The sequence below is a fragment of the Macaca nemestrina genome, chromosome 11 (assembly GCF_043159975.1).
Source record: "Macaca nemestrina isolate mMacNem1 chromosome 11, mMacNem.hap1, whole genome shotgun sequence".
Classification (NCBI taxonomy): Eukaryota; Metazoa; Chordata; class Mammalia; order Primates; family Cercopithecidae; genus Macaca; species Macaca nemestrina.
The window spans coordinates 122,484,975-122,503,262 of NC_092135.1; the positions used below are offsets into that span (position 1 = coordinate 122,484,975).

At 41.9% G+C, this 18,288-nt stretch overlaps 1 protein-coding gene across 2 annotated transcripts in view; it reads right to left on the minus strand.

Annotated features, from left to right (window-relative positions):
- Positions 1–3,389: 3,389 nt before the first annotated feature.
- The window catches only part of LOC105481320 (family with sequence similarity 124 member B), a 32,549-nt gene continuing 17,650 nt past the window's right edge, over positions 3,390–18,288 (minus strand). The window contains exons 2-3 of one of the 2 annotated variants that reach the window (XR_011610080.1): positions 13,477–14,435; positions 3,390–7,221 (exon numbers count right to left, since the gene is read on the minus strand). Coding sequence is in view for 1 of the 2 variants with exons in the window: in XM_011740827.3 (XP_011739129.2) it covers positions 13,800–14,435 (636 nt within the window). In the remaining variant the exon portion in view is untranslated. Of the gene's footprint in view, positions 7,222–9,529; positions 14,436–18,288 lie in introns of those variants that run through there. The other variant, XM_011740827.3, reaches the window with a different exon arrangement.

Here is an 18,288-nt window from a genome sequence, read left to right on the forward strand (position 1 = left end):
CGATGTAATCGAAACCTGTTTCTCTGGAGTACACCTACTACTTTCTTCAAACACGGGAGAACGGTTCTCTTGCAGAAAGCTCCCAGAATCCATTTAAATCCCTGTGATTGCAAACCAGGCCAATATTTCCTCAGTGAGCTACTTGCTAGCAGGCAATCAAGACAGACTTCAGGGGAGGCTGGCTGGAAACCTTCCACGTACACAGGGTGGACACACGTGAACCCTCAAAGCGGTAGGGCATCAGTGCTGTCGTTTAATTATCTCTGTGGCTGTGAAGTGTCTCACTAGAAATTATTCCATTAATACTTCTTCCTAGTAGGTGTTTCAGACTGATGAGGCAGCGGCTCAGGTGGTAGAACATGGTAACTCTGATTTTTTGAACGACTAGGTGGAAGGCAGTCAAACACAAGTTTTAGTCTCTTACTTTTCAATTTATTAGAACCACTTTACTGTCTCTACGAAGGCTTCTTTTCCTGCCTCAATTGTTCTGGGCCAATTTAAGAAAATTAAAAATTTGGCAAAGTGATTGACTTGAAAAAGAAGAGTTCGAGTAAAAACATACTTAAAGGTTCTGGCCACACGGAGTTCAATGCTTGGTAGCTTACCCTGTAATTTGATATGAGAAAAATATTGGGAGGAACGGGAGAAAGCTAAAATTATTTACAGCTGGAATTCAAATAAAACCAAACCTATGTAATGTGTGGGCTGTATTTATACTTGTCTTTATCTCTTATTAATAACCAAGTCAGCATGTAGCATAATACTTGGCACATACTTTTATTGCTGTGAATTATGAGGCAGAAATGATTACCTAGAATTATGAAAAACAGGCCTCGGGGAGTGCATATTAAAACCAGGGATCCATATGCATGTACATACATACCCAGCACTGACACAATAGGTTAAGAGCAGCACCAAATTTATGGATAAAGTGCTAAGGGGCCACAATCCAAGGAAATCCAGTCTTTCATTTCTTCTTTCCCTGGTTCAGGCACTGTTTTATGTCCTATGGATACAGTTATGGAGATGATGGACAGATCCTAGCTCTGATGGAGTGAAAAAGAGAGGAGAGTTGGGTGGGGAGAGAGAGAAAGAGAGCAAGCAGGGGAGTGGGCACAGAGACGGTGACACATAATACAAATAAATGACTGAACCAGAAAAGATTATCTAAGAGTTCTGTTGTAAGTTGATGGTAGCCCCCCAAAAGGTTATGTCCACACCCTAACCCCCAGAACCTGTGAGTGTGATCTTATTGGGAAAAAGAGTTTTTGCAGATGTTATTAAATTAAGGATCTTGAGATGAGTTCATCCTGGATCATCTGAGTGAGCCCAAAACCAAATGACAAGTGTCCTTATAAGTGACACAGAGAAGATACAAAGAAGAGAAGGCGATGTGAAGACGGGGCAGAGATTTAAGGCCTGGAGCCTCCAGAAGTTGGAAAAGACAGGGGAGTCTTTCTTTGGGTCCCATGAAGGCAGGAGGGCCTGGCAGCACCTTAGTTTTGGACTTCTGACCTCCAGAACTATGACAGAATAACTTTAACTTTCTGCTGTTTTAAGCCATGAAGTTCATGGTCACTTGTTACAACAGCCCTAGAAAACTAATACAGGTTTTAAAGAAAACAAAACAGACTGAGGGTCACTGCATGCTGGGGGATCTCACAAGGTCAAAAGGCATGGAAACATGAGCAAAGTCCACATCCAAGGACCCTGATATGGCTTGGCTGTGTCCCCACCCAAATCTCATCTCAAATTGTAATCCCTATAATGCCCACGTGTAGAAGGAAGGACCCAGTGGGAAGGGACTGGATCATGGGGTTCCCCCAGGCTGTTCTCCTGATAGTGAGTGAGTTCTCACAAGAGCTGATGGTTTTATAAGGGTCTAGCATTTCCCCTGTTTTCTCTTCTCTCTCCTGCCACCATGTAAAGAAGGTCCTTGCTTCCCCTTCGCCTTCCGCCATGATTGTAAGTTTCCTGAGGCCTCCCCAGCCATGTGGAACTGTGAGTCAATTAAACTTCCTTTGTTTATAAATTACCCAGTCTCGAGTATTTCTTTATTGTAGTGTGAAAATGGACTAATACAGACCCCCTCACAGGGGACATGCAAAGTGCATTCCTCTCCTTCTGCCAGGTACAGTTTTGGCCAGAAGTGGATGCCTGCTTTTGCTGTCTCCTCTCACGTCTGTCCCTTTCCTGCTCAGGGTCCTTCCCTGTTGCTCTGAGGGGCTGGCTCCCTTCCTCTGGTCCCCCCATCTCTCATTCCAACAAATGGACCTAGAGCCACGGTCCCACCAATCAGAGAGCCCTGCCATGCAGACCACCCAATTGGCCCAGGAATGAGTGTGTGACTCAGGCCAGGCCAATCAGAGTTCTCCCTGGGGATTTTCTCCTGGAGCTCTCTGAAAAGACATAGTCTTCCCACTTCAGGGCCGAGCTGGTGGGATGTGGCTCTGGGGACGTGATCCCCCGACAACAGTCTTTTTAGCTACATGACCAATAACTTTCCTTCTCTCCCTTTTTGTTTAAGTAATCCATTCTCAGTCACTCTTGTTTATAAATGAAAGAGCCCTACACTAATTTGAGGTTCTGTCCTGGTAACCTAGGCCAGACCACACGTGGCCTGCAGGATTTGTTTTGTGTAGCCTGGACAAAAGTTAACAGGAGGACCTACTTCTCCAAAGGGACCCTGCCTCCATCTTTGTGACCCCTCCTGCTTCCTTCTTAGCCTGCTAAAGGAGTAGGAGCCGGGCCCCTTACTGTCAAAGCTATGGGAAAGGAGAAAGGAGCAAATCAAAAGGAAAAGAGTAAAAGAATCAAAGCCAACAGAACATCCAGGAGACATGGAACCCCCCAAAAATTTTTCAGATCTTTATCTCGTTGAAAATTCAATTTCTTAACATTGTACCCCAATTTTGTACTTGGCCGTAACCCAATCAGTGCTGCACCTGTATCAGCTTCCATTATTTGCTGTAAGAGCAGAACCGATTCTGGCTGATTCAGGCTGACAATGAATTTATCAGAAGGCTGGAGAACTGGGCTCAGAAAACACACGAGAACTTTGGCAGAATCACAAGCAAAATCAGGCCCAGAATCAGGTGGGTCCAAAGCCTCCACCACCCACACAGTCAAAGACTGGACATCACTTCTTCCTTTGATCAGAGCAATGCTGACCACGTCCCCTCCCCACCCGAAAGAAATCTGCCCCATTCTTGCATGTGAGCATCAGAACTCCAGGTAAGACTAGCTGACTGGCCAAGTGTAAGTCGTGAGCCCAAGTCAGGGGAGATGAGGATGGGACATCTTTCAGGCGAGCTCTGCCTCCCACCAAGACTCCTATGGGGGAACTTTCTATGCATTAATTAACTTTTAAATATCTACTATGTCTTCTCTTGGGGTGAAGTGGAGGGGGAAGAAAGGGTTTGGCGATTCTGCCTCAGTAATTTAGATAGTGTTACAACAGTGCCCTCTAATGACAGACTTTTGATAGGGTGAAAAGCAAGGTAAATAGATACACACTCCCTAAAAAGTCCTGCTGAAATTCAGTCCTTCTTAATTCTGTGATTTAGATCATTGCACAAAGCAAGAGAAGATTCCCAAATGCAACTGCAATCCCGTGAGAGGAACATAAAGGAACCATGACTTTTAATGGATGTTAGCTTGAATCAACCACCATCAGTGCCTGCAGGAACTCAAACAGCCCTATGTCATGAGAGTGACAGCGTCATTTCTGCTGTGACCCTTGAGCATCGTTTGACTGAAGAGAAAAACTGCTCCTTAGAAGCCCCCACATCCCCAGATCCCCTCATTTCAGCTGCACCCAGGGCTCCTGCAGTGATCCTGGCTGGTGGAGCCCCATCAAGCCTGAATGAGCTCTGGGATCTGGCTCACAGGACATGCCTGTGGGACCAACAGAAGAGGCCCCAACCTTGGGAGTGAGCTTCAGATAGAGCACAACAGCACAAACCATGAAAGACACGGGCAGTGGTGCTTGTACACTAATAAGGATGAGATGAGAAAGAAGCCACTGCTGCTGTAAGCTCTGCATCCAACAGGCAAACTAGGAAAAGTATGTACCTGAGAAAAGCAGAGAGGGCTCTCTGGAGTGGGCCCAGAACTTGGGATACAAACATGAATGATACAGTTCATGTCTGCTACGGTCTGAATGTTTTTGTGCACCGCCCCCCTACAGAGTTCATATGTTGAAGCCTAACCCCCAATATGACGATACGATGATATTTGGAGGTAGGACCTTTGGGAGGTGATGGGGTCTTGAGTGTGGGGTCCTCATAATGGAAGTTGAGCCTTTAATAGAAGAGGCACCAGGGAATTGGCTCCCTCTGTCTCCCTCCACCACATGAAGACACAGTGAGAATGTGGCCATTTGCAGGCCAAGAAGAAAGTCCCCACCAGAACTGGACCATACTGGCAGCCTAAACGCAGATGTCCAGCCTCCAGAACCATAAGAAATAAATTGCTGCCTAGTCTATGGTTTTCTGTGATAGCAGTCTGACATGGTTTGGCTGTGTCCCTATACAAATCTCACCTTGAATTGTGGCTCCTATAATTCCCATGTGGGAGGGTCCTGGAGGGAGGTGATTGAACCACGGGGGTGGGTCTTTCCACTGCTGTTCATGTGATATTGAATAACTGTCACGAGATCTGATGGTCTTATAAAGGGGAGTTCCCCTGCACAAGCTCTCTTGCCTCCCACCATTGAAGACGTGATTTTGCTCCTCACTCACCTTCCATTCTGATTGTGAGATCTTCCCAGCCATGTGGAACTGTAAGTCCATTAAACCTCTTTTCTCTATAAATTACCCAGTCTCAGGTATATGTTTACTAGCAGTGTGAAAGCAGACTAATACACAGCCCAAACTCACTAAGACTATCTCTTACTTTCTGGCTTCCAGAGAATGGAAGTTTCTTGCACATTCCTATTCCTTGCTGTGCATTGGTTGAACAAACTATTTGTAAAAGCAGCTACTCTGGTCCTGACACTGGGCTAGGGCTTGGGTACCAGGGTTGTTCTAATAAGGTGTCAGCTGGTCAAGCCCCTGCAACAGGGATTTTATCCTGAAACTCCATGACAAGGAGCCCACTAGGCAGGTCTAGGCAGACAGCTCCAGGCAGATGGAACAAGTAGAGCATGCTAGAGGAGCAGAAAGGAAACCAGGGTGGCGCCAGTTGTGTGTGTGCACAGTGTGGAGGCAGCATGGACCATGTGAGGCTCAGGTCACTCTTCTTGCACCCCTCTTCCTAATAGATTGAAGCCAGGTTGTTAGGCTAGTGGTCAGAGACACAGACTCTAGCCTAACAGCCTGGCTTCCAATCCTAACTGTGCCCATGACTCATTGTACAGTCCAGGATTAGGCTCTAGACCTCTCTCTGTGCCTCAGTTTTCTCAACTGTAAAGTTTGGATCATCATAGCACCTACCCCACAGGACTTTTGTGAAGACCAAAATGTTCAAGAGAGTGCCTCGCGTGTGGGAAGTACCAGACAGCTCTGTCATCAGTATCAACTCTAATTCAGTATTATTGTCTCTCCCTAGAATTATTGTCCTCAACATAAACAGACACTTTTCAAAAGAAAACATACATGCAGCCAACAATCATATGAAAAAAAGCTCGACATCATTGATCATTAGAGAAATGCAAATCAAAACTGCGATGAGATACCGTCTCACACAAGTCGGAATGGCTATCATTAAAAAGTTAAAAAATAACAGATGCTGGAGAGGTTGTGGAGAAAAAAGAACGTTTATACACCGTTAGTGAGAGTGTAAATCAGTTCAACCACTGTGGAAGATGGTGTGGAAAGTCCTCAAAGACCTAAAGAAAGAAATACCATTTGACCCAGCAATCCCATTACAGGGTATATACTCAAAAGAATATAAATCATTCTATTACAAAGACACACACACACACGTAGGTTCATTGCAGCACTATTCTCAATAACAGAGACATGGACTCAACCTAAATGCCCATCAATGACAGACTGAACAAAGAAAATGTGATACATACACACCATGGAATGCTATGCAGCCATATAAAAGAATGAGATCTTTTCCTTTGTAATGACATGCATGGTGCTGGAGGTCATGATCCTTAGCAAACTAATGCAGGAAGAGAAAACCAAATACTGCACGTTCTCATTTATAAGTGAGAGTTAAATGATGAGAACACATGGACACATAGAGGGGAACAACAGACACTGAGGCATATCAGAGGGTGAAGTGTGCGAGGAGGGAGAGGATCAGGAAAAATAACTAATGGGTACCAGGCTTAATACCTGGCGTGATGAAATAATCATACAACCAACCCCCACGACACAAGTTTACCTATAAAACAAACCTGCACATGTATCCCCAAACTTAAAAGTTAAAAAAAAGAAACTCAGTTAAGAGCAGCTTTTTGCTTGACAATGCAGATGTTTATGTAAGAAAGGCCTAAGTTGCATTTTTGACATACGGCAGAAATTTTATATATGACAAAATTATTTTGAGCTATAATCAATGAAACTAATTATGATAATATTCAGAAGTGAATGTCTAAAAACAAATAAAAAATAATAGTGTCCAAAAAAGAAATAGACAATGAATATTTCTTTTATTAAATTTTGAATATGTAATCATACCAATTAAAGGTAAAAAAATAAGTAACAAAGTACAAAGGAAAAAAAATAATTATTGTTCTCAAAAGACTCACCTCAGAAACATCTCTGGCAGAACTGGGATTTGTGAAAACAATATGTTTCTTCTTCCAACAAGAGAGACCTTGTGTCTCCAATAACCCAGCTAGGTTCTCTGGAATAACAAGACTTTTAAAATAATTATATTAGAAAATAAATTTTGATGAAACCAAGTTTTTAGTAACATACATCCTAATTATGTGGCCTGGGGACCATAAGCACCTGGGGGCCATAAGCACCTTTTCCTCTTACTTGCTACAGTGAATTTTAAACATTGCAAATTGTGAGAAATGTTTAAGAAACATCTCAAACCTCAGGTAAGGGTTTAGCAGATGCAAAACGAGGGAGCTGTGGATGCAGAGATCAGCTTGTTTCTAAGTGATGTGAGTTTCGTTGACCCAGAGCAGAATCCTGAAAATGAACTGGAAACCGGGGAGAATTTCCTCGGAGACCTCTTCTTTCTCATTCTCTGAGCTTAGCCGAAGAGGTCCATTTAGAAGTTGCAGCTGCATCTCAGTCCCTTGAGAGAATCCTGGGAGATACAGAAAAGAAAAGGTATTTTAAAACAGAGCAAAGAATAAAGAGAGGATCAAATTGAAGCACAAAAAGAAGGGAGAAAAAGAGGGAGGGAAGGGAAAAGAAATAAAAAGGGAAGAAAAGGGAAGAGAAAGGAACAGAGAGAAAGGGAAAGATCAATAGGAAGTCACACAGTAGTGAGTTGTTTCTGGAACTTCTGAATACATTTTGTAACATGGACATGTAATTGAGGAGCTTTTAATCAACAGAAAATGCAGTGAGTGCTTGTGGCTCCGTTCTTCTGTTTTATGTTTCCCTTCCCCTTTCTCCATCTTTCTCTGGGAGGGAAGAAAGGGGCCTTTCACCGGCACCTCTTCCATGCGTAGCTGGAGTGACCGAGCAGGTTGTTGAAGGGGCAATGGAAAGACCAAGGCTGTCTTACAAAGTTCCCGTCAACCAGAAGGCACATGGCGGCTGCTGCTGAGGCTTCAGCTTCACCTGCCTTTGTAAACCAAGGTGTGTCCGTCTCTTCCTATCGTCTCCTGCTCCACCCTCAGATCTCGCATCCCTTGCTCTACTTCCATTAACAGACTAATATGTTTGCAAGCTTCCAAATGTTACCATCTCTGCTAACGTTTAGCAATGAACAAATAATACCTGCAAAGAGTGTGGAATATTATTAATAAGACTAAAAATAGCCAAACAACTGCAATGCAACTGATTTTTCATATACCTATACAGGCATACCTTGTTTTATTGTGTTTGCTTCATTGTTCTTTGCAGATACTGGTTTGTTTGTTTTTTTAATTTTACAAATTGAAGGTCTGTGGCAACCCTGCACCAAGTGACTCTATTGGCACCATTTTTCCAACAGCTTGGGCTCGCTTCATGTCTCTGGGTCACATGTCAGTAATTATCACAATAGTCCATACTTTTTTATTAGTATTATATCTGTTATGGTGATCTGTCATCAGTGGTCTTTGATGTTACTACTGTAATTATTTGGAGACATAGCAAATAGCGCCCATATCCATCAATGTCATATGTGTTGTAACAGCTCCACTGAACAGCCATTCCCATCTCTCTCCCTCTCCTCAGCCCTTCCTACTCCTTGAGACACAACAATGTTGAAATTAGGCCAGTTAATAACCCTTGGGAGTCAATGGCTCCCAAGTGTTCAAGTGAAAGAAAGTGTTGCACCTCTCTCACTTAAATTAAAAGCTAGAGGCCATGCATGGTGGCTCATGCCTGTAATCCCAGCAGTTTGGGAGGCTGAGGTGGACGGATCACCTGAGGTCAGGAGTTTGAGATCAGCCCAGCCAACATGGCAGAACCCTGTTTCTACTGAAAAAAAAAAACTACAAAAATTAGCCAGGCATGGTGGTAAGCACCTGTAATCCCAGCTACTCGGAAGGCTGAGGCAGGAGAATCGCTTGAACCCGGGAGGCGGAGGCTGCAGTGAGCAACTCCAGCCTGGGTGACAGAGCAAGAGACTCTGTCTCAAAAACAAATAAATAAATAAATAAATAGCTAGAAACGGTGCATCTTAGTAAAGATGGCATGTCAAAAGCTGAAATAAGCAAGGTTTCCTGCACCACACGGCCAAGTTGTGAATGCAAAAAAAAAAAAAAAAGTTCTTAAAGAAGATAAAAAGTATGACTCCTGGGAACACATGAGTGATAAGGAAGCCAGACAGCCATATTGCTATGTGGAGAAAGTTTGAATGGTCTGAGTAAAAGATCAAACCAGCCACAACATCGCCTTAAGCCAAAACCTAATCCAGAACAAGGTCCTAACTCTCTTCAATTCTGTGGAGGCCGAGAGAGGTGAGGAGGCTGCAGAAGGAAAGTTTGAAGCTAACAGTGGTTGGCTTGTGAGTTTGAAAGAAGGAAGCTGTGTCCATAACATAAAAGTACAAGGTGAAGCAGCAAGAGCTAATGTACAATCTGCAGCAAGTTGTCTGTAAAATCTAGCTAAGATCGTTAATAAAGGTGGCCACACTAAACAAAATATTTTCAATGTACATGAAACAGCCTTTCACTGGAAGAAGATGCCATCTAGGACTTATATAGAGGAAAAGTCAATGCTTGGCTTCAAAACTTCAAAGGACAGGTTGACTCTCTCTTGTTAGGGGCCAATGCAGCTGGTGACTTAAAGTTGAAAGCAATGCCCACATACCATTCTGCAAATCCTAGGATCCTGAAGAAGTATGCTAAATCTACACAGTCTGTTCTCTATAAATGGAACAAGAAAGCCTGGATGACAGCACATCTGTTTGCAGTGTGATTTACTGAATATTTTAAGCCCACTGTTGAGACCCATTGCTCAGGAAAAAAAAAAAAAAAAAAAAAGTTCCTTTCAAAATATTACTGTTAATTGACAATGCACTTGGTCACTCAAGAGCTCTGATGGAGATGTACAAAGAGATAAATGTTGTTTTCGTGCCTATTAACACAACATCCATTCTAGCCTATGGATCAAGGAGTCATTTCTACTTTCAAGTCTCAGGATTTTAAAAATCTAATTTGTAAGGCTATAGCTGCCATAGATAGTGATTCCTCTGATAGATTTGAGAAAAGTAAATTGAAAACCTTCTGGAAGGGATTCACTATGCCAGATGCCATTAAGAACATTTGTGATTCATGAGAGGAAGTCAAAATAGCAACTTGAACAGGAGTTTGGAAGAAACTGATTCCAGCCCTCATGATTGACTTTGAGGGGTTCAAGACTTCAGTGAAGGAAGTAACTGCAGACTTGAAAGTAGAACTGACTCTTTGAACCGTGGGCTAAAATGAATGTTATGTTAGCAGCATGAAAACAACAGTCATCTCCTTGTACATCTCCATCAGAGCTCTTGGGTGACCAAGAGCGTTGTCAATTAGCAGAAGAAGAGCAAGAGAACTAGAATTAGAAGTGGAGCCTGAAGATGTGACTGAATTGCTTCAGTGTCATAATAAGACTTGAACAGATAAGGGGTTGCTTTTTGTGGATAAGCAAAGAAAGTGGTTTCTTTAGATGGAAATTACTCTTGATGAAGATACTGTGAACATTGTTGAAATGACAACAAAGGACTTGGAATATTCTATAAATTTAGTTGATGAAGCAACAGCAGGGTTTAAGAGGATTGACTTCAATTTTGAGAGAAGTTCTACTGTGGGCAAAAGGTTACCAAACAGCATCACATGCTACAGAGAAATCTTTCATGAAAGGAAGAGTCCTGATTGATGTAGCAAACTTCATTGTTGTCTTATTTTAAGAAATTGCCACAGCCACCCCAGTCTTCAGCAACCACCACCCTGATCAGTCAGAAGCCATCAACATCAAGGCAAGACCCTCCACCAGCAAAAGGATTATGACTCGTTGAAGGCTCAGATGATCATTAGCAATTTTTAGCAATAAAATATTTTTAATTAAAGTATATACATTGGTTTTTTCAGACATAATGCTATTGCACACTTAATAGGCTACTGTATATTGTAACCATAACTTTTATATGCACTGGGAAACCAAAACATTCATGGGACTTGCTTTATTGCAGCAGTCTAGGACTGAACTCACAATAGATATGGATTTTATTTATAGAAAAGTAAAGTATTCTGATCATCAGAAGGTTTTCAGATTTAAAAAGTGACACATTATACCTTTTTAGGGAATACTGTATAATTTAATTAAGATTAATTTGATACATTGGATTGAGCTAGTTCATAGTTTATCCCTGTTGTATATAATCTCTATTGAACTTTGGGATGCATTTGATTATTTGTTATAAATAATTTTATTCTTAGCTATAGAAACATAAAGTAAATGGCACATGTTGTACAAATCTCAGAAAGGTGAATTTATTTTTATTGCCTCATTGATTTCACTAAAACTTGTTTCAAAAAAAGCCCTTTGTTCTCATGACATTTTTAAACTGTGGGTCCGAAGGACCAATGGTATTAATAATACACTATATTATATAATATAAAAAATAATACAATAATCATAAAAAACTCACAGGTTTATAATGCTTCATGAAATCCATATGCTTTCATATACATCATCTTGATTTCCCTAACAATCTTTTGTTACAGGTGATAAAGCAACAGAGGACCAAGGAGCCTGACATGCTCAAGGTCAAATCAATAGTAAATTTAAAAAGTGAAACCAAAATCTGGGCCTCCCCCGCCTAGTCCACTAGTATTTCCATCCCATCATGTTGAAAATTGAATTCCTATATTGAGTAGTGTGATGGTTAATATTGAGGATCAACTTGATTGGATTGAAGGTTGCAAAGTATTGTTCCTGGGTGTGTCTGTGAAGGTGTTACCAAGGGAAATTAACATTTGAGTCAGTGGACTGAGTGGACTGGGAGAGGCTGACCCACCCTGAGTCTGGTGGGCACCATCTAATCAGCTGCCAGTGTGGCTAAAATAGAGCAGGCAGAAGAACATGGAAGGACTAGACTGGCTGAGACTTCCAGTCTTCATCACCCTCCCATGCTGGATGCATCCTGCCCTTGAACATCAGACTCCAAGTTCTTCAGCTTTGGAGTCTTGGACTTACACCAGTGATTTGCCAGGGGTTCTAGGGCCTTCGGCCACAGACCAAAGGCTGCTCTGTCGGCTTCCTTACTTTTGAGGTTTTGGGACTTGGACTGGCTTCCTTGCTCCTAACCTTGCAGATAGCCTATTGTGGGACTTCACCTTGTGATTGTGAGTCAGTTCTCCTTAATAAACTCCCTTTCATATATTCATCTATCCTATTAGTTGTGTTCCTCTAGGGAAGCCTGAATAATACAAGTAGGATAGAATAGATGACATTTTAAGGGTATATTATTTTACAAGTCAATTTTGTAAAGTGCCTGATTCACATTTCTCAATATTCTTTATAATTTTCAGGTATTATATTAAGAAAATTTAGATAACATCAAAAAAAGTGGGAAGTAAATTTCAAAACTTCTTCCTGCTGTGCTTATTCAAAGTTGAGTAGTGCAACTTCCTTTTTTTTTTTTTTTTTAACTCTTATTATAGAAAGCTATACCAAAGTTAAACTCTTCATCCCATTTTCTAAAATCAAATTGTAGTCTAGGGGAGGGAGAGAGAAAATGGGAATGAGAATATGTTGATGTTTTAAGGACAAAAAATATCAACTGAGGAGTCTTGTCTTTGTCCATTTACAACTCTCCTCCGTTTCTATCCCTTTTGCCGAGAAGAGCACCCAAAATCAGCCTAGACTCACTTTTGCAAGATTTGACTTTAGGGCTGAACTCATCTCTGTCTCCAGTTAGGTGTAGTAAGTATCCAAGTCTCCAAAAGATCCAGCTAAATCAACATTTATACTCTTATGTAACATCTGTTCTGAGAGTGAAGTTCATGCAACTGAATAACCTTATAAATGAACTGAAACACAGGACTCAGGTTTTTTAAAAACTGTGTGTACAGACATAACCAAAAAATTCTGCATATGAGCAACTGAGAATTTGTCCATTGCAATTATAATTGCAATTCACAATATGCCCAGTCTCCATCTGCAGGGTGCAAATGCTTATTACACCATTATGTGGCAAGTGTGGGCCTCAACTGTGGAAAAAGTTTTTGGAGGAAGGTATTTGGAATTCAATATCTTTTTAAGAGTTGGTAGAATGAATTTATTATAGTGGTGAAACCATAAATACTTTTTTGGGTTTCATGGCCCCTGAATGTATATGTACCATATACACCATGTCTTATTCAAATATGGGCATTCAAAAAATGTTTATTGGATGAACATATATAAATGAATGAATGAGTGTGTTTTGTAAAGGAATCTGGGAGTCAAAATGTGGCCAGAAGAACCCAAGTCCTGCTCCAGTGACCAGATTAACCAGTCCAATTTTCCCACTGTGCTCAACGTTCCTCTTTGGTTTGTAGCAAGAACCACTGTCCTCTTTGACATAGTGCAGAAACAAATGAGAAGCAGATGAGCAGGAAAACCCTAGAGCCTAGCATTCGTTTTTAACCTGATTTTCTGGCTTCCAGTATTTTGGCTCATTAAACAGGAAAACAAAATTAACTGTTTATAATTTTCAAAACTCTTTGCATTTTCACTCTTTCCAGATACAAACAACTTCAAAGGCAAAATCACAAGAGGGTATGTGGTGTACAAGGCCTAGTTACCAAAAGAGGTCACATGAAAATTAAAAAGCATTGAAGGATAAATAGCAGTCCATATTGTCCAGGGGGATGAGCTATGCAACCTAAGTAAAAATTAAAACCAAATTACAGACACTAATTAGTGTTGTATAACATACCGATTCATTTGCATACAATGCAATTATCCTGATAGGTGCTGGATTCAACACATCCAGCTGGGTTAGTGCATCTCCAGGGAACAAAGGCATTCGGTTTTTTCCCTGTGTGTTGGCTGTGTTCTCTTATGACTGTGATTGCAAATAAACAATCATTCCCAGCACCTTTAGACTTTGAACATTTGAAACAAAATCAATACAGATTGTGCATGGGGAGCATTCAGACCCTCTCAGATGAACAACTAACAGGCTGATTCTGGGTCCGTACTCCATTTCTAGAACATTCTATCTGATCTTGTGTTTTAGAAAACCACATTTATTTTATGCTATATAAAGAATTCTTCTTCGTCTTCTTCTTTTTCTTCACCCTGAACTTGCAGATGAAAGAGACATTTTGAAATTGTCTTCCTGGTACCAAGGTCCCTTTGGCCAGCAAGTGGCAAAGGAGAGACACTTTCCTTAAGGACACTGTTGTTTTTGGAGGTAGCCACCCCCAAGGAAGAGGCTGGCAAGCAGAATGGTGGCTGGCTGGTCTGCAAATCCCTTGGAAATCCACCAAAATAAATCTGCGTGGGTTCAGAATTTATGATGGTGAACCCAGTGTCAACATTCGTCTCGGCCTCAAGCTTCTGAAAGTTGTTTTCCCGGTTGAGGACCTTCATTCTGGCCCCGGATTCAAGGTGATGAGAAGACAGGTGTAGGTGGGAACCCATAGCTGGGTTGCTGGTCTGGAATGACCGGCCAGGGCTTTTCCACAAAGTGCCACCACAGCTCTCTGATGTGGGGCTCCCAGTGGGTTCAGGAAGCTCCAGAGAACGCCCCTGGGACCTCTTGCCCTGGTTCCTCTGGATCCTGGGTTCTAAGGTCCTCTTTGCAGAGATAGAAGTCAGCCCAGAGCCCAGGGGAAGCATGCCAGCTCCCAAGGTGCCATTCTTAACACCAAGTTCTGGATTCAGCTGGACCTAAGGGAAAAGAAAAGGAGGAACATACAAAACATAATTTCCATTAACTAAGTGCCAAGAGCTGACTATGCCTCATTCACCCTCTGCCATGCCATGTCCATAGCAGACTTTCAGTAAATTTGGTTGAATTGAACAGAAGTGATAAGTACAATATAATTATGAGGTATCTAATCAGCCCCAGTTCCAAATACCTCTCTCTGAGACTCCCTAAATTAAGTTTTTGATAAGGTTAAGACTTTGGGAATCAAATGGTCAATTGACAACACCACATTTCTGGTACAGCAAGTTGTTCAAACAATGCAGACATTCACACATGTCATTTAGTGACCTCACTGGATGTTGTTAATGATGTATTTATTAGCAACCATGCAAAAAAAGAAATTTAAAACGCCACCAAAACATGTGGTTAAAGTTAAGGATTGAAGTAAGAATTCAATCTTCCAAAGCTGGTGATCCTTCTAATAAAAATATGTATCTTGTGCCATTCTAAGACATGGGACCACTCCAGGCAGGCTAAAAATTTGGCAGCAATGTCCTTTAAATTCTTGGGGCACCATTTATTTAGATTAGAGGACTGGTATTATGGGAGAAAACAAAAAGGGGGCACATCTTCTATGGAACTTCAGGTGTTTTAATTCTTAGCAATTCCACTCTGGTTACAAACTTACAGACCCCACTCAGCAAAACCCTCACCCCACAGTTGACTGCATTCTCCCTCCACAGAATGGAGTTCACTGACCTCCCCTTTAAGACTTTGACCCTTGGGAGCCTTGCATCCTAGTCCATGCACAACACTCTTCCCAAGAAGATTTCTGGAAAAAGTCCATTTTTTCCATTTTAATAACAGCCCTTGGAAATTGGTATCCAGGATCCATCCCTACCTGGCCCAGCCCTTAATCAAATATCAAGAAGAATGATACGGAAGAACTTGAAATAAATACTACTAACTGAAAGACGCCCATCTGGGCTCATGCCTGGAATCCTAGCCCTTTGGGAAGCTGAGGTGGGAGGATTACTTGAGGCCAGGAAATCAAGACCAGCTTGGACAACTAGCAAAAAATAAAAACATTAGCCAGACGTGTGGTGCACACTTATAGTCTATTCAGAAGGCAGAAGCTATTCAGAAGGCAGAAGAAGGAGGATCCCTTGAGCCCAGGAGTTCAAGGTTAAATTGAGTTATGACTGCACCACTGCACTCCAGCCTGGGTGACAGAGAGAGACCATATGATGCCAACTATACGACACTCTGGAAAAGGCAAAACTATGAAGAAAGTAAAAAGATCAACCAGGGGTGGGGAGAGGGAGGGTTGAATAGGTGGGGCATGGAGGACTTTAGGGCAGTGAAACTACTCTGCATGATACTGTAATGGTGGATGCACATCCTTATACATTTGTCCAAACCCACAGAATGTATGACACCGAGAATGAACCCTAATGTACCCTATGGGCTTTGGGTGACGGTGATGTGTCATTGTAGGTTCCCCAGTTGTAACATGTGTACCACTCTGATAAGGGATGTTGACAGGAAAGGATGCTCTTTTGGGAGGGAAGGTGGTATATGGGAACTCTCTGTTCTTTCTGCTTAATTCTGCTGTGAACCTACCACTGCTGCAAAAAAAAAAAATGAAGTCTATTTCAAGGGAGAAAAAAAATGATACATATTTATCTTACGAGGCAAGAAGGCAGAAATCAGGGCAGTGAGAAAACAGGTCTAGAAATGAGTAAATTCTCTCTCTCTCCCTCTCTCTCTCTCATACACACACACACACACACACACACAGAACGTATTCGTTGTACAGATGACGCACATGTACATTCTCTCAATTTTCTGATAGAAATGATGAGATGCCTATTACCAAACTGCAAAAACAAACACAAAAAAACAAGGGCTTCCATTGATTCTTTTAGAATAGAAGTTGGCAAATATTTTCAGCAGGGAGCCAGACAGTAAATATCTGAGGGTTTGCCGGCCATATGGTCTTTATCCCAACTACCCAACTCTGCCGCAGAGCAGCCATAGACAATATATAAATGAATGGCTGTGTTCAGTAAAACTCTATGTATGAACCCTGAAATTTGAATCTCATATCTTTTTATGTGTCATGAATTTTTTTTCCAATCATGTAAAAATAGAAAACTATTTTTAGTTCCCGGGCCACAGTTGACCAAGCCCTATTCTAGATCAATGATTCTCTCTCTCTCTCTCTTTTTATATGTGTGTATATATATATAGAGAGAGAGAGAGAGAGACAGAGCTTCCCTGGAGTGCAATGGCGCAATCTCAGCTCACTGAAACCTCCGCCTCCCAGGTTCAAGTGATTCTCCTGCCTCAGCCTCCCGAATAGCCAGGATTACAGGCATGCTCCACCACGCCCAGCTACATTTTGTATTTTTAATAGAGATGAGGTTTCTCCATGTTGGTCAGGCTGGTCTCAAACTCCCAACCTCAAGTGATCCACCTGCCTTGGCCTCCCAAAATGCTGGGATTAACTGGTAGTCCAAAATATGAAACAATCTAATTAGAGCAGCCCTGGTTGAAGTGCAGAGGGTAGCCTCTGCCTACTGGACCCCCTCCCTAGTTTCCCAGGGCTTCCCAGAACCAGCTTGAAAACTACTATTCTAGAATATCTAAATTCAACCCCTGGGCCAAGCCAGTTCATTAGAGAGCCACACACACCTGAAACCCCCATCCCAGATGTGTTTGTACTGAACCACAGCTGAGTGTGGTGCCCTAGAGTGTGTTGAAGAGAGCTTCCGCCAGCATCAGAAACTCTCTCTAGGGGGCGATACTGTTGAAGGGATGCCCACTGCACTGCGGCACGTGACCTTATGCAAACCCATAGGAGAAATTTCTGTTCCCAAACTTTGCTGCACAAGGGAACGTCCTGGAATCATTAAAAAACAATGAAACCTGCTCCCAGCCCACGACCTCCTGATTTCATCAGTTCAGAGTACGCCTGGCTATCACAGTTGATAAATCTCCCCAGGTAATTCTAATGTGCAACAAAGTTTGGAAACTACTGCCATGGAGCCAGAAAAGCTAGGCTTCGAGTAGTCAGTTACCTTGCAGTTGCTGTGAGTCTGTTTCTTATCACATACAGCTGAACTTCTCCTCCACATTTCTGAAAAACTCTTTGCCTAATTTCATTTAGCTATCTCTCTCTATATTTCTCTTTGCTCTAATTCCACACCCCCGCCCTCCCTCCCTTCCTTTCTTCCTTCTCTCCTTCCTTCCTCCTTCCCTTCCTTTCCTTTCTTTTCTTTTCAACTGTTTGTGTTTTTTTTAAAAAAGTTTTATTATAAAAGTAGTAATTTATCACCATAAAAATAATTTCATTGTACCAATGAGTAAAATAAAAAGTAAAGCCTTCTCCCCACCCCAACCTCAAATCACCCCCAAATTCTCACTGTCCAATGAAAACTATCTGCTTATCCTTTCAAAATCAGGAGGAAAAAATTCTATCTCCGAAATGTCAGCTGGGGTTTCCCTTCCCCTGGAGAACAAACTCCCTCAGTCCTTCAAAGGGCCAACTACCATCATTGCCTCTTGGAGAATCATTTGACACTGTCCTTGTATCATAATGTACCTTTTTATTTGACCCAATGACATCTTTTTCTTCTAGAAATGGAAACTGGCATGGATATTTCCATACTCAGAAATGGTTCAGGGTTGATATTAGATTATCCAATCTGGAGAAGGAAATCAATAACTTTGACTCTGGGGCTTGTATTTCATTCTCTAGCAACTGTGAACAGGGAGAGAAGCCTGAGTAATCTCCCTCTTGCCACCTAAATCAATGTCAGATCACAATGAAATTGGTCCTGAAGCCCCAACCAGTGCTGAGACATCTCA